The following is a 16,182-nucleotide window of genomic DNA, read 5'->3' on the forward strand; positions in this document are numbered from 1 at the left end:
ATTTTTGGCAAACATGTCACAAATCCTGGCTAGTTTAGACGCTGGTGGAGCCAGTGAGGCAGGGTTATCTCCGATGGGGGCTTGGTTACCCGGTCGACCTGTGGCGTCGCAGGTGGGGAGTGAATCGGCAAGGGCGGCGGTGTGTACAGAGGGGGACCTTCGGGGGTATCGGTTTCTGTACAGACAGAAAAGGATAAAGCGGATGCCATAAAACTGGATGATAGGGCTAGAGGGGAGGTATACGTGTGCTTTGAGGGGCAGCTGGGCACATTTAAAAAAAAAAAAAAAAAGAGGTTAAAGAAAAAATTTGGCTTGATGAATATGTAGAAATTTTTTCCCTACTTCCTCTGGAAAAGTTTAATTTGGACAAGGGAAAAAAGGACGACAGCAAAAAGAGGAGGAAGAAAAGCGTAGGTGGAGGTTCATTCCTCAGACGTTAGTTAATTGGTTGCAAGCTTTTGCAATAATGGCTAGTGTCATTGGGGAAAAAGCTCCGGATAATTGCTCAGGTTTATTTTGCTACCTGGATGCTATAGGGGAGGCTCATCGTACTTATGGGGGCCAGACATGGTTACGATACGACGAGCAATATCGGCAGAGGAAGGTAGTCCGTCCGGAGATTAGATGGGATCAAAGGACATCGGGTTGTGGCTGAAAGTTGTGGCTCCGGTGAGGTATGGGCAGTCCTTTCACGGGAGCAGCGGTAGTGGGAAACAATCGGCAGGACATGGGGGAAGTAGCCAGGGTGCACAAGGCTCTAAGAAGGAAGCGGGATCTTGCTGGCAATTTAATGATGGCCAGTGTAAGTACGGGAGCTCCTGCAAATTTAAACATGTGTGCTCCCATTGCAACGGTATTTCACACGGAGCATCTAAATGCTTTAAGAAGGGTAAGGAAAAAATGCCAATGGGTACCGGTCAAGGGGGTGACTCTGGTGAGGGTTCACGAGATGGCCCCCTTTCTAAGTAAGTATCCAGATCAGTTGAAGGCTATGGACATTTCAGATGTTTTTTTTTTAGGGTTTTAGAATTCCTCCTCCTGATCATGAGGTCCCCTTTTCTGTTAAAAAATTTGATGTCGGCTTCCCTTCATCCGGGAGTGGTTAGTGTGAAGCTGGCAAAGGAGGTTGGAATTGGGCAGGATGGCTGGTCCGTTTCAGGATTTACCTAGCAGCAAGTTGATTGTTTGACCGTTGGGGGTCGTGCCTAAAAAAGAGGCTAATAAGTTTCGTTTGATTCAGCATTTGTCATACCCTAAGGGGTTTTTCGGTGAATGATGGCATGGCTCAGGAATTATGTTCGGTGGAGTAATCATCATTCGATGCGGCGGTGGGATGGGTACGGAGATATGGGCCAGGATCGTTGCTAGCTAAAACTGATATTGAGTCGGCTTTTAGATTGCTGCCAGTACATCTGGATAGCATCCCATTGTTAGGTTGTTTTTGGAAAGGGGAATACTACGTGGACAGGTGTTTGCCAATGGGCTGCGCAATTACGTGTTCCCTGTTTGAAACGTTTAGTACCTTTTTGGAATGGGTGGTGAGGGACCTGGCATCAGTTCAGTCAGTCATTCATTATTTGGATGACTTTTTGTTTATAGGCCCTCCGCAATCGTTGTTGTGTAGGACTTTGTTAGGAACTATGGTGTGGGTAGCGGAGCATTTTGGCATACCTTTGGCAAAAATAAATAAATAAATAAATAAAATAAATAAATAAAAATAAAAATAAAAAATAAACAGAGGGACCTTGCACCTTGTTAAGTTTTTTTTTTGGGCATCCTAATTGATACGGAGAGGATGGAGTGTCGGTTACCTGATGATAAATTGAGTTTGCTCAAGCAGGAGGTCGATAGAGTCAGGAGGTTGCGTAAGGTGACGCTGAAGGAGCTACAATCCCTGTTAGGTCGTTTGAATTTCGCATGCAGCATTATGCCAATGGGCAGGTTATTTTGTCGCGGGTTGGCAAGGGCGACAGCAGGAGTGCGCGCGCCCCATCATTTCATTCCTTTAAATAAGGATCACAAGGAGGATTTAAAGGTTTGGAAAATGTTTTTGGAAAATTATAACGGCAGGTCGTTAATTCAGCATGAGTTTTTGAGCAGTCGTGATTGTGAGATTTTTACAGATGCTGCAGGAGGTGCTGGTTATGGGGCCTATTGGAGGGGACGTTGGAGTGTTTGGGTATGGCCGAGTGGGTGGAAGGAGAGGTGGCTTGCAAGGAACCTGGCGTTTTGGGAATTGTTTCCTATTGTAGTGGCGGTTTCAATTTGGGGAGAGGGTTTTGCGAACAGGAGGATACGTTTTCATTGCGATAACATGGGAGTAGTGTCTGTCATCAACAGCTTGTCGGCCTCGTCTCCTTCGGTGATTAGGCTGCTGAGGGAACTTGTTCTTTGTTGTCTTAATTTGAACGCTTGGATTACGGCAGTCCATGTTCCAGGTGTGCAAAATTCCATCGCAGATGCCTTGTCTTGTTTTCAGTGGGATCATTTTCGGGTGCTAGCACCAGAGGCAGAGGACGTGGGACAGGAATGCCCTTCGCATCTGTGGCAGCTGGTTATGGAGGAGTGGGACGGTTAATACCGGAGTCCATTACAAGGCAGACCTGGTCATCTTACGAGGCATCGTGGCGAGTATGGTAAAGTTGGATAATGCAGTGGGGTTTAGTGGAGAATGTCGGTGATAGGGAGATGGCGGAGTTCTTTCTTGTAGGTAGGGCAGCGGAGATTGGATGGTTTGTTTCAAAAGTGGGGATAAGAGATGTTACAAAGTCCTTTTTTAGTGTAGCAAGCACTCGGGGGCTTTAGGAGAGGAGATAAGGTGCTGGATAAAAGATGACCGGTGACTTTTAACATCTTGGAACGTTTGGGTTTAGTGTTAGACGAAACTTGTTGTTCAGTTGTGAAGCTACATTGTTTAGGTTAGCCTTTTCGGTAGCGTTTTTTGGTGCGCTCAGATTGGGTGAATTGGTGGCACCAAGCAGACTGGCAATTTTGGTCTGGGCGAGTGGGTTCCTTATTATGTCATGAAAATGGGGATTTTTTGTCACGTTTTCAATTCATAGCAGTATTTAAGAAAGGAGTGCGGGAGTTGGGCCTTCGCCCGGAGATGTACGGGTCACATTCTTTTAGAATTGGCGCGGCGTCAGAAGCCAATGGCTTGGGCTTAGGCAAGGATGTGATAAAGCGGATAGGGAGGTGGAGTTCTGATCGTTATTGTCCTTTGTGCGGCATTAGGTACGGGGAGCTTAGGTTGTTTTCATCTTGTTAAGTATTGAATACATTGTGGTTGTTTGTTGCAGATGGTGTCCCATTGTTAGCGTGGATTCTGGGACATTCCTTTGTCCACTGGGGGGTGATGCGAGCGGATGGGAGGCCAGACGGTGGGCAGTTGGGTTTTTAGGAGAGAGCAAGTTGTGGTTCGGTGGCTCGTCTTCAGAGGCATGGTATGGAGAAGGATGCTGCCTGAATTTCATAAGGCAGCCCGTTTGGTTCGGACGCGGGATATTTTGGTGGTGCATATGGGGGGGGATGACTTGGGGGCTCGCCCGGTCAGGGAACTGATGAGGGACATTCGATGTAATTTTTAAGGTTATGGACATCCTTTCCTGAGGTGTTGACGGTCTGGTCTGACATTGTGCCAAGAAAAAAGTGGAGGGAGGCTAGATCTTTGAAGGGGATTAATAGGGCGAGAGTGAGGTTAAATAGAGCCATATCAGCCATTGTGTCAAGGAACGGGGGAGTAAGCGTTCAACATTTTGAACTCGAGGCGGGAGTTGGAAATCTTTGGGCAAAGGATGGTGTACATTTGAATGACATTGGTACCGATTTGTGGGCATTGGCTATACAGGAGGAGATTGAGAGGGCTTTGGCGGTTTTTGGGGCACTCACGAGCCTGAGGTGGTCAGGGCTGTTCATTGGTGGCGGGGGGTGGGGTTCTTGGAGTTGGCACAGAAGTGTCGGTGGGAATAATTTGGTTAAAATTACAGCCAATTGGTTAATTGAGCGGGGTGATCTGGCATTTGGTTTTTGGGCTCTGGACGGGGTTTTACCCTGGGAGATTTTGGTGCCCTTGAGCTGGTGATGGACGGCTGAGGGTAATATGGTGGTTCGAGTTCGGTTTAATTTATGCCAGATCTAATTTTTAACTCCAAGAACCCTCCCTTCTTATTTATTTATAACACTGTTAATATGTTAATGTTGTTTGTTAATAAAATGGCCGCTGTGGCCAAATTTATCCAAAGAAATTACAGGTGCAGTGTTTTATTTGTGGGAAAAGGTGAGTTCTGGAAAATGGGAGGAACAGTTTAAACGGTGGAACCCGGGTTGGCCGTACACGGTCAAGAAAGGGTCTGGAAGCAAGGGAAGCTGGAAGCAAGGGAAGCTGGATGGAAGCCCCACATGACCGGGATGGGCCACGAGGGTGCAATTTTTTGAGATAAAGGATCAGGATTGGGTATTAGAGCAGAGGGGCGGGCAGTTGGTGGTGGGAGGGTGAGTATATCAAGAAAAAGTGCGGGAAATTAGTCAGTCCGGCAGGGAAGTTACAGGAGAAAGTTCCCACCCACCCACCCACCCCTTTTTTCTGGTTACATCTGTTCAAGTATAAGTGGGAAGTGGCGGTGGTATGGTGGAAGACGTTAAGGAGTAAGATGGACATATGTCTATTATAATTGTTTAAAAAAAAAAAAAAGTGAATAAAAAATAAAGAATAAGGTGGTAGGGTGTTTGTCGCAGTGGCTTGGCGGGGGGTGGGGTTATTGGAGTTGGCACAGAAGTGTCGGTGGGAATAATTTGGTTAAAATTACAGCCAATTGGTTAATTGAGCGGGGTGATCTGGCATTTGGTTTTTGGGCTCTGGACGGGGTTTTACCCTGGGAGCTTTTGGTGCCCTTGAGCTGGTGATGGACGGCTGAGGGTAATATGGTGGTTCGAGTTCGGTTTAATTTATGCCAGATCTAATTTTTAACTCCAAGAACCCTCCCTTCTTATTTATTTATAACACTGTTAATATGTTAATGTTGTTTGTTAATAAAATGGCCGCTGTGGCCAAATTTATCCAAAGAAATTAAAGGTGCAGTGTTTTATTTGTGGGAAAGGTGAGTTCTGGAAAATGGGAGGAACAGGTTAAACGGTGGAACCCGGGTTGGCCGTACACGGTCATGTGTCTATCAATCCTAAGAGTGCCATAACCCCACGGCTTTTTTTTGCATGGTGTTGTAATTTCAATATTGAGAAGTGTATAGATTCAAGAAGTTGTGCTTTGTATTTGCTATATACCAAGGCAAAAGGTAACACAGGGCAATTAGTTAAAGAAGATTACATTGTTAAAAACATATTCACATAAGTAGATTCCATTTAAAGAATATAATTAATTGTAATATTTTGTGTATTTTTATCTTATTATAGCTTGTCTGTACTCCCACCATCTGGAGGGTAGCGATTCTAATATTGTTAATCCTTTTCTTTCTTATAACTTTCATTGTTGAGGTAAGTTGACATATTATAAAACGATATTATTTCCAAAAATCTTACATTTTTTACAATGATTATGTGCTCCAAATGAAAAACTTGAAATGACAAGAAAAGGTGAAAAAAAAATAAAACTATCCATTAACACCACTCTACTTGTACATCAAATGATGTATGCATGGAGGTTAGCCTGCGGCTTACAAGACGGTGCTGTTGTCCGTTGAAAAAAAAAACTGTACAAATTTGGTACTGCTGCAATTATGCTGAACTATGAAAAAAATTACCATTTAATAATTCACTCACAGTGAATGCCATTAAAAACTCAGGCAACAATGATGGAATTTTGATTTTCTTTTTTAACCATTCCTCTCCACAAAAATGCTTATCCCATATTTCAGTACATTATATGATTCATAGTGTTATTGAAAACTAAAACAAGCCCACATCTCTCATACATCTATGTTGATGCAAAGATGATAAAATTATGCCTGTTTGAAGACCGGGACATTTGAATATATATGTTCCTTTGTAATTTCTTTTACTTTACTTACACATAGCAGTAATTTTTATGGTATTTCAATATCATACCCTTGAAATAATACATTGCCGCTGGATCAGCTGCTAGTAATTTATATAAAACCAGGTTATGGGCTGCAAACTTCCTAGTATAGACATTTGCACATCTCCAGCAACGTCATTATGACATCTACACAGAACAATAGTATAAGTTAAATAGAACCAGCAGTTAAATGTATGAAAGCATACAGATAACAATACAGATGAAAAATTGTCCACTTTTACTGGATGATTTTTTTTTATACTCTCATGTGAATTTTGCCTTAGGCCATGTACACACGTCTAGTATTTGGTCGGTATTTTACATCAGTATTTGTAATCCAAAACCAGGAGTGGGTGAAAAATGCAGAAGTTGTGACGTGTTTCTATTATACTTTTCCTCTGATAGTTCTGTTCCTGGTTTTGGCTTACAAATACTGATGTAAAATACTGACCAAATACTGAACGTGTGAATGTGGTCTAAACATACCGGATTTTTTCGGACTAAAAGATGCACCGGACCATAAGACGCATCTAGGTTTTAGAGGAGGAAAATAGAAAAAAATTAAGCAAAAAATGTGGTCATGATGCACTGTAAAGGGGGAGGTGGTCTGCTGCTGACACTGTTAAAGGGGTAATGTCCCCCAATTCTGTTAATATCCCCCATCCTGGTATATCTGTCCCCCTCCTTCCTGTTATAAGAGGCCCCCATCCCCATCTGAATGCGACCCCTCATCCTCATCCTTGTATGCATGGCACTCCTTGATCCACATCCTAGTATGCAAGGCACCCCCTGATCCCCATCAAGGTATGCTTGGCACCCCCTGATACCCATCCTGGCATACTTGACACCCCTGATCCCCATCCTGGTATGCATGGCACCCCTGATCCCCATCCTGGATGCATGGCACCCCTGATCCCCATCCTGGTATGGGGAGGCACTCCCTGATCCCCATCCTGGTATGGGGAGGCACCCCCTGATCCCTATATCCTGATATGTATGGCACCCCTGATCCCCATCCTGGTTTGCATGGCACCCCTGATCCCCATCCTGGAATGGGGAGGCACCCCCTGATCCCCATATCCTGATATGTATGGCACCCCCTGATCCCCATCCTGGTATGGGGAGGGAGGCACCCCCTGATCCCCATCCTGGTATGGGTAGGCACCCCTTGATTCCCATCCTGGTATTTATGGCACCCCCTGATCCTCATCCTGGTATGCATGGCACCCCCTGATCCCCATATCTTGGAATGCATGGCACTCCCTGATCCCCATCCTGGTAAGCAAGGCACCCCCTGATCCCCATCCTGGTATGCAAGGCACCCCCTGATCCCCATCCAGGAATAGGGAGGCACCCCCTGATCCCCATATCCTGGTATGCATGGCACCCCCTGATCCCGATCCTGGTATGCATGGCACCCCCTGATCCCCATCCTGGTGTGCATGGCCCTCCTGATCCCCATCCTGGTAATGCATGGCCCCCCTGATCCCCATCCTGGTAATGCATGGCCCTGCCATGTGCCCTCATACTGAGGTAGGACTGTGTGTGTGGAGAGCAGTGACCATTCACACTCCTTAATAGCGTGCACACTGTAGCCGCAGCTCCTGCTGTGCTCGGTGGTCAGTGTGCCCGCTATTAAAGATCATCAATATTCACTACAACCCATGGAGTGGATTGTAGTGAATATTCATGGGCTTTAATAGCAGGCACACTGACCGCCGAGCACAGCAGGAGCTGTGCTGCAGCTACAGTGTGCACGCTATTAAGGAAAAAGAATATTCATTGTTATCCACGCCCATGGGCATGGGGAGCAATGAATATTCATTTTCTTTAGCAGCGGGCACAGCATAGGCTGCAGCAGATGGCTGCTGCCTCCTGTGCCCCGCTCATCCCCCCGCTGCCGTTATCCCCCACACTCCCCACCACCCACAGTATATAGTATATACTATGGCTAGTATTCGGACTGAAAGATGCACCCCCCACTTTTCTCCAAAAATTTGGGAGGAAAAAAGTGCGTCTTATAGTCCGAAAAATACGGTAGGTCATTAATATCAATGCTCACTGATATTCACTGAGCTTACAGGGAGAGGACCATTAAATTTAACGTGACATCTGATACATGCTATTATCACAACTATCCTTAAGGCCTCTTTCACGTGTCAGTGTATCCGGTACGAGTGGTGACAGTTTCCACATGTACCGAAGACACATACATATGTAGACCTATTCAAATGAATGGGTCTGTGCACATGTCAGTGTGTTTCCATGGACCATGTGTCAGTGGGCAAAACACGCTGACATGTCAGTTTTTTTCATGCTGCACAGGTCGCAAAACGTCCCAAACTGATGAAACACAAACGACATTCCGTGTGTCATCAGTGTGACACGTACCGGCATCTGGAGATCAGCGTACAGATAGCGCTGTTTCCAAAAATAAAATAATCCTTGTACTCACTTGTCCGAAGATGTCCTACTGTAATCCATGTGACTGCTCCCACTGAGGAGACGGGGAGAATGACTCGCTGCAGTGAGCGGTGTCCTGTCATTCAATGAGCTCAGAAAAACAACCTGGCACTCAGAAGACTCATGGGTTCTTTTAGTGATTTTTAATAAAGTAATGTAGTAAATAACAAATAAACAGACGTTTCGGTCACAATAGACCTTCATCGGTGTACTACAAAAGCAAAAAAATATAATAGTGAGTACCACATAGAAATATGCAATTCATATAACATAGGTTTGACAGAATGAGATCAAAATTCAATTGGTCATGGATAATGTACATACAGAAAATACAACATCGGGAAAAAATAATAATATAGTAGAGGATCTGGGGAAAGGGGATGGGAAGGAGAACTAGGTTAGGAGGGAAAGGGAAAAATAAAAAGTGACATACCGGTTTTATTAAAGGCGTGATGCATTTGGGCCGCTGTCTGTAGAAATTTGTAAACTAAGGGAACACATATAAAAAATTTTTTTAGAGGTCTAGAACAATGTAAGATGTGTGATGACACTTAGCATAATCGGTGGCTATGAGGTTAGAGATACCCCGATAGGTGCTATGGGATGAAGAACAATGAAGAGCACATAAAGTGTGAGGGTAGGGGATGAAAAAAACGTACCCGTTGCTTGCGGTAGGTACTTAAAGATAATGGCCTGGTCGGTGCCGTAGGCTGTATAGAGGATGGAGTAAATAAATTAATATCTATGGGATATAGGGGCATTAAGTATAGTAGGAGCCAAAAAAGAAAAAAGAAAAACATACCCGTAGGAGAAAATGAATAACCAGAGGCAGTAGCCCGCTAGGAAGTTGTATGCTAAGGGAAAGAAAAAGGGCACATTAAATGAAGCCCCAATAAGTATTAAGGATAAGGGGACCAGTGTAGGAAGCGTACCTGAATTGTAAAGGACGCAGGACGCGGTATCCACCGTTTGTCCAGAAGCATGTGGCAGGATAAGGCACCAGGGGGCTTTAAATAGGGGATAGGAGGGGTGAAAGGTAAATAGGAGCCAATCATTGGTGGTAGTGGTATGGGAACGCGCTTTACTAGCTTCTGGGATAGGACCTCAAAACCGGAAGTAGCGTCAAATGACGTTATTCAGGTCCTGTAAGGAAAAAACCGGTCACGTGACCGGAAGTGACGTGTGTATGCGTTCCACACAGTGTTCTATGCGTTCCACTGAGCGAGGGGAGCGCTGTAATACTTCTAACAGTGCTGTAGAGCAGAGGAGGCCCACTAATAGATGTGTGGTTGCGTTCCACACAGGTACCATGCGTTCCACAGAGCGGTGGGAACGCTATATTACTTGTGACGGCATAGTAGAACAAGGGAAAGCCAGGATAGGAGTCCAGGAAGGATGGGGATCAGGAGGAGGGATGCCATATTAGGATGGGATCTGGAGAAACAGATAATGACAGCATAAGTTATTTAGGTAGAAAACATGGTGTATATAAAAAAAAACACAATAGAGTGTAGTCATATCATCAGGACCCCCCAAGTAACAAATAAAAGAGGTTCCAACAAATATACCTGTGGTCTTGGTAGTGAATACATGTATATATGTAATCCGTGTTGTGTGGCAAGAATCAGTCAAAGTGGAAGAACTTTATTTAGTTAGGAGGCACACACCCATAAACACACATATACATTTATATATATCCACATGCGCATATGCACATCCATACTGAGGTGGCTCTAGTCGTTTAGGTAAAGGAGCTGAGATCGTATTCCTTATTTAAGCCCCTTGGGGATAACGACTGTAACTCGTGGATCCAAAAAGCCTCTCTATATTTAAGAAGGCGAATACGGTCGCCTCCCCGTCTGGGAGGGGGTACGTGTTCAATCACTTGGAATTTAAGCTGTGCCACTGAATGGCCAGCTGATGCAAAATGTGATGGAACCGGAAGAAGAAGGTTTTTACAACGTATGGTCGATTTGTGTTTCGAGATCCTATCTTTAACACACTGGGTGGTTTCCCCCACGTAAATGAGACCACAAGGACATTTAAGGATGTAAACAACATAGGAGGAGTTGCAGGTAAAGTAGTCCTTAATTTTGTACTGTTTCCCCGAGTGTGGGTGGTAAAACGTGTCGCCTCGGATGATATTGTTGCATTGGTAGCATTGAAGACATGGGAATGTCCCGTTTTTGGGTGTGGACAGAAATCTTTGTCTAGGTTTAGTGATGGGGGTGCCTACGTCGGAATGGACGAGGCGGTCACGGATGTTAGTGGGTCTCTTGTAGCATGGTAAAAATGGAGCTTTGAACTCTTGAACTGTGGGATAGGCTGTTTGGAGTATGTTCCAATGTTGTCGTATTTTCTTGTGTATTATCGAGACTACAGGATGGTAGGTATGGACAAACGGTATACGGTTATTGGTGGAAGGTCTGGGTCTGTTGATGGGTTCTAGGGCTCGAGATAATGTATCAGGTGAGTAACCTCTGTTGAGGAACTTCTCTTTCATCTCGGTGATCCTGATGTCCCGTGTGGTAGGATTGCTAACAATTCATTCAACGCGGTGGAATTGGGACTTGGGCACTGAGGTGAAGATGGATTTGGGGTGGAGGCTGGTATAATGTAAGAGGCCGTTTCTGTCTGTGGGTTTAACATAAAGGTCCGATGAGAGGTGTCCCAGATTATCTTTTAAAATGGTAGTGTCGAGGAAGTTTATGGATTCCTTCGATATGACTATTTCCTTCTGTAAAGATTCAATTGTTAGGGTCATCAAATCAAACGAGCATTTGTTCAAAATACGTTCAAATTTTAGACAGTAGTCTTCTTGGTTGCTAAAAAGAGTGGGGCGTAATGGGACCCTAAGTCCCCTTGGAATACGTTGAACTCGAACGTATTCAGAAAGAGTCGCACAGTGTAATTCAAGATTGGTGCAATGGCGTAGTTCCTTCTCCCAATCCCTGCTTCTTGTTTCCCTGGGCGGTATTTTCAGAAAGTCACAAGAAAAATTGGAGTTGGAGATGATATTGGAAGTTTCCTCGGCGTTGTAGAAGAAGGTGTTGGTTTTGATTCTGTCAAACCTATGTTATATGAATTGCATATTTCTATGTGGTACTCACTATTATATTTTTTTGCTTTTGTAGTACACCGATGAAGGTCTATTGTGACCGAAACGTCTGTTTATTTGTTATTTACTACATTACTTTATTAAAAATCACTAAAAGAACCCATGAGTCTTCTGAGTGCCAGGTTGTTTTTCTGTATCTATACGGGCTTGTAACCCTACCTGGGCACCACCACCACTCCAGGAGTGCGGTAGTTTCTTTTTTATATATTCAATGAGCTCAGCGAAAGTCCAGGGCCCGCTCGCTGTAGTGAGTCATTTTCCCCTGCTCCTCAGCGTGAGCGGTCAGGTGGGTTGCAGCGGGGGACATTTTCAGACAGGCGAGTAAAAGGATTTATTTCTTTTTTGTTCTTAGTTTTATGTCAGGACACAGTGGGAGAAGACTACTACTCTCATCATTGTCCTTTGCTCACGTTGATTGCAGCCCAAGCAGGGGACAATAATGAGGGCCACGTTCAGCACCGGGCACTTGGAAACAGCGCTAACTGTACCACTGATTCTCGAGCGCCAGTACGTGTGATCCTGATGCGGCACACGGTTGCCTGGTGGTAACATATCACTAATGAATTGGAGGAGACATGATTAGGCTGGTGGTGTTATATGTACTATACATGGTTTTAATTAAGTACTACTTGTAAATATTGCGATTTTGACTGGCATAGATATGCTATACATACCTGCATATAGGAATTTCTTGTATCTAAGCATGATACATGCTGACTGAATCTACATTCAGCGAACATCAGACACTAGCTGTATGATTACAGCCATGTCCTCGGTGGCTGCCAGTGACTCATAGGTCTTTCCATATACACACACACAGGGAGAAACCCGATACGTAAAGGGAACTACCTCTCCTACTAGTCACCCATGAAGTTTGGTCTCGAGAGGTGTTTAAGTTGTGTTTTTCTCAGAAATGTCGTAGCATTTCAGAATCAAACATACCTGGCATAAATAATGCAGTCTGTGTCTGATGCATGTTGTTGAATTTGCTGTCATATTCTCTTTAACCACTTTCTAGCCTATGCCGTACGAATACATATCTGCGCCCTTTGACTTAAGAGACTGATATGTATTAGTACACCTTGGCGATTTCACCTGCACACAGGCTATGCAGGCGAGATTGCCGCCGGGTGTCAGCTGATTGTCACAGCTGACACCCGGTACTATGTGCAGGGAGCGGTTCCGCACTGCTCCCTGCACATTAACCCCCGAAAAGCTGCAATCTAAATCGATCGCAGCATTGCGGGAGCAAGGGGGGAGGTAAGCACAATACTTACCTTCTCTCAGGCATCCAGCGGCGTCAGAGTCCGGTCCCGGATGTTGTCATGGTGACCCGATGTTATCATGACAACATCCGGGTCACCAGGAGGCAGGAAGTTACTTTGGTCATGCACAGTGCGCGACCAAAGTAACTTCTCCCTTTGCAGCGCTGACAAGTTGAATAGCACAGTGATGGTGCTGCATTCCTGTGCTATACAGCCGATCAGACTGCAAAAAGTGAAAGTCCCATAGTGGGACAATGTGTAAAAGTAAGAAAAATGTCAGAAAGTGAAAAATATATATATATATATATATATATATATATATATTGTATCCATAAATAAATAATCTTATGGAAAAAAAATAAACCAATAAAAGTACACATATTTGGCATCGCCGCGTCTGGAATGACCTGACCTATAAAACTGTCCTACTAGTTAACCCCTTTAGTGAACACGGTAAAAAATAAAAAAACGAAGCAAAAAACGATGCTTTATCATCATACAGCCAAACAAAAAATGGAATAAAATGCGATAAAAAAAGATGAATGTAAATAGAAATGGCACCGCTGAAAACGTCATCTTGTCCCACAAAAAACAAGCCGCCATACAGCTCCAACGGCCGAAAAATAAAAAAGTTATAGCTCTCAGAATAAAGCAATGTAAAAACAATTCTTTTTTCTATAAAATAGTTTTCATTGTGTAAAAGACCTGAAGAATATAGCTGCCTTATCAATTTTACCACACGCAGAATGGCATAAAAAAATACTAAAAAAAATTCTTCTTTTGTTGTTTTTGTCTATTCTGCCTCCCAATCGGAATAGAAAGCGATCAAAAAATATCACATGTCCGAAAATGGTATCAATAAAAACGTCACCTTGTCCCGCAAAAAACAAGCCATCACTTGACTCGGCCGAAATATGGAAAAATGATAGCTCTCAAAATATGGCGATGCAAAAACTAGTCTTTGCAAAAAAAGGGTTTTTTAGTGTGTGACAGTTGTCTATCATAAAAACCCGATATGAATCTGGTATCGCACTGACCCGAAGAATAAAGTTGTCTAATCACTTATACCGCAAGAGGAACGGCGTAAAAAATAAACTCTTGGGTTATGGCTGTGCTAGGGTTAGGGTTAGGGTTGTGCTAGGGTTAGGGTTGGACTAGGGTTATGGTTGGGCTAGGGTTAGGGTTGGGGTTGTATTAGGGTTGAGGTTAGGGTTGTGTTGGGGTTGGGATTTTTTCAGAAGTAAAGAAAAAAAATGACAACGATATGGCGACTAGTGTTAAGTGCAAGTGCTCGCTACTTGAGTTTGCATCGGGTGCTCGGGTATGCACCGAGTATAGCGAGTGACATGCTTGTTTCTCCGCCCCATATGTTTTGCAGCTGTTATACAGCCAAAAAATCCTTGAAACATGCGGGTTAGGACTCGAGCATGTCACTTGAGCACCTGCGATACATGGTACCCGATGAAAATTCAAGTAGTGAGCACTTTCACTCAAGACTAATAACAACTTATTCAATACGATGACCTAATGTTAGCAAATACGGTGACGTACCTCTGGGTTCAAAATGTTCACTAAAATCCTCGAGGGGTCTAGTTTCCAAAATGGAGTCACTTGTGGGGGGGTTTCCACTGTTTAGGCACATCAGGGGCTCTCCAAACGCAACATAGCGTCCGCTAATTATTGAAGCAAATTTTACATTCAAAAAGTCAAATGGCGATCTTTCCCTTCCGAACCCTGCCGTGCGCCCAAACAGTGGTTTTCCCCCACATATGGGGTATCGGCTTACTCAGGAAAAATTGCACAACAAATTGCATGGTGCAATTTCTCCTGTTACCCTTATGAAAGTGCAAAATTGGAGGCTGAAAAACATTTTTGTTGGAAAAATTAACTATTTTGTGTGATATATTTCTGATTTAAGGCCATGGAAATTCAAAGTTTAAAAATTGCGAAATTTTAACAATTTTCGCCAAATTTCTGTTTTTTTTTTTTTCACAAATAAACCCAAGTGATATCGAATAAATTTTACCACTATCATTAAGTACATTATGTCACGAAAAAACATTCACAGAATCAGGGGTATCCGTTGAAGCGTTACAGAGTAATTACCTCATAAAGGGTCAGTGGTCAGAATTGTAAAAATTGTCTTGGTCATTAATGTGCAAACCACCCTCGGGGGTAAAGGGGTTACTGGCACACACCCTGTATACTCACGCTGGTTCAGGAGTAGAGATGAGCGGTGTTCAACTCGAACTGTTCGCCAATCTCAAATTCGAGCTGTTTTGTGCGGTGTTCGAGCCGTTCAGCGAACACGAACAATGTGAAAAAAATTTGGCTGTTCGAGGTTATGTTCGATAACTGTTCGGGCACTAAAATCATAACTGGATTTTTTCTCAGTAATGCTGAAAATTAATGTTAATACGCAGTTTGAGTGTACAGCGGGGCGGGGGGAGGGGCAGGGGATGGATCTCTGCAGAAATAATGAAGATCTCCATTTTTTTTTCTCTTTCCCGCATTTACAGTGGGGAGGTGCAATCTGTCAGCCTATCAGCAGCGCACACACAGAGCGAACTGCTTTTTTTCACACAAGCAAGGGAATGTGTCATTGGCAGTGTATGTCACATGTCCTTGCCCTATAAGACCCAGCCATTTTCCCCGTCGCCACCATTTTCTCACTGCTGCAGCTGCGTGTTAGACGGCACCGCTATTGCTGTGTGCGCTATACTTTCAGTGTTAATTTCAAGCCAATTTTCACACAAATCTACAGATAGCTTGGGAGTAGGGAATAGCTGTGATTGCAGTCCTTTTGAGGACTAGGTTACATCATTTCCTACGACTTTTATCAGGCAGGTCTGTGCTCTTAAATAGATAGGTTGGGAGTAAAGACTAATTGTAATTGCAGTTCTTTTGAGGGCTAGGTTACATCAGTTCCTATCACTTTTTGCCAGGCAGGTCTATGCCAGTGCTGTGCAAGTTTTTTTCACAGCATTTGGCTAAATCTAGCAAAGCAAATCCTTTTTGGCCTTTTGCAGTGTGTGTTAGTCAGTGGAGTAGCCTATCTGTGTTGCAAGCTACCCCACCTGTGTATAGAATACAATTTTTTTTACTGCACCTAGTGAAGTAAAACCTTTTGGGCATAGCATCATTCTATTAGTCCATCAATACTAACCTCCACCAGGTTACAAATTCAAAATAATTTTTATCTGCATCTAGCTCTGAAAAAATATTTTGGCTTCGGCTTGTAGCAGTGTGTGGGACTTGTTCTATTAGTCTATCTATACTAACCTCCACCAGGTTGTAAATTCAAAATA

The 16,182-nt window shown here is 43.8% G+C and overlaps 1 protein-coding gene across 3 annotated transcripts in view; it reads left to right on the top strand.

Annotated features, from left to right (window-relative positions):
• The window catches only part of LOC141259321 (probable cation-transporting ATPase 13A4), a 308,876-nt gene that overhangs the window by 278,739 nt on the left and 13,955 nt on the right, over positions 1–16,182 (top strand). For all 3 annotated transcript variants that reach the window (XM_073675076.1, XM_073675077.1, XM_073675078.1), the window contains one exon: positions 5,407–5,487. In XM_073675076.1, coding sequence (XP_073531177.1) covers positions 5,407–5,487 — 81 coding nt within the window. The remainder of the gene's footprint in view (positions 1–5,406; positions 5,488–16,182) is intronic.

Source organism: Phyllobates terribilis, unplaced genomic scaffold, assembly GCF_046119375.1.
Source record: "Phyllobates terribilis strain yellow unplaced genomic scaffold, ASM4611937v1 Scaffold_3__8_contigs__length_932513732, whole genome shotgun sequence".
NCBI lineage: Eukaryota > Metazoa > Chordata > Amphibia > Anura > Dendrobatidae > Phyllobates > Phyllobates terribilis.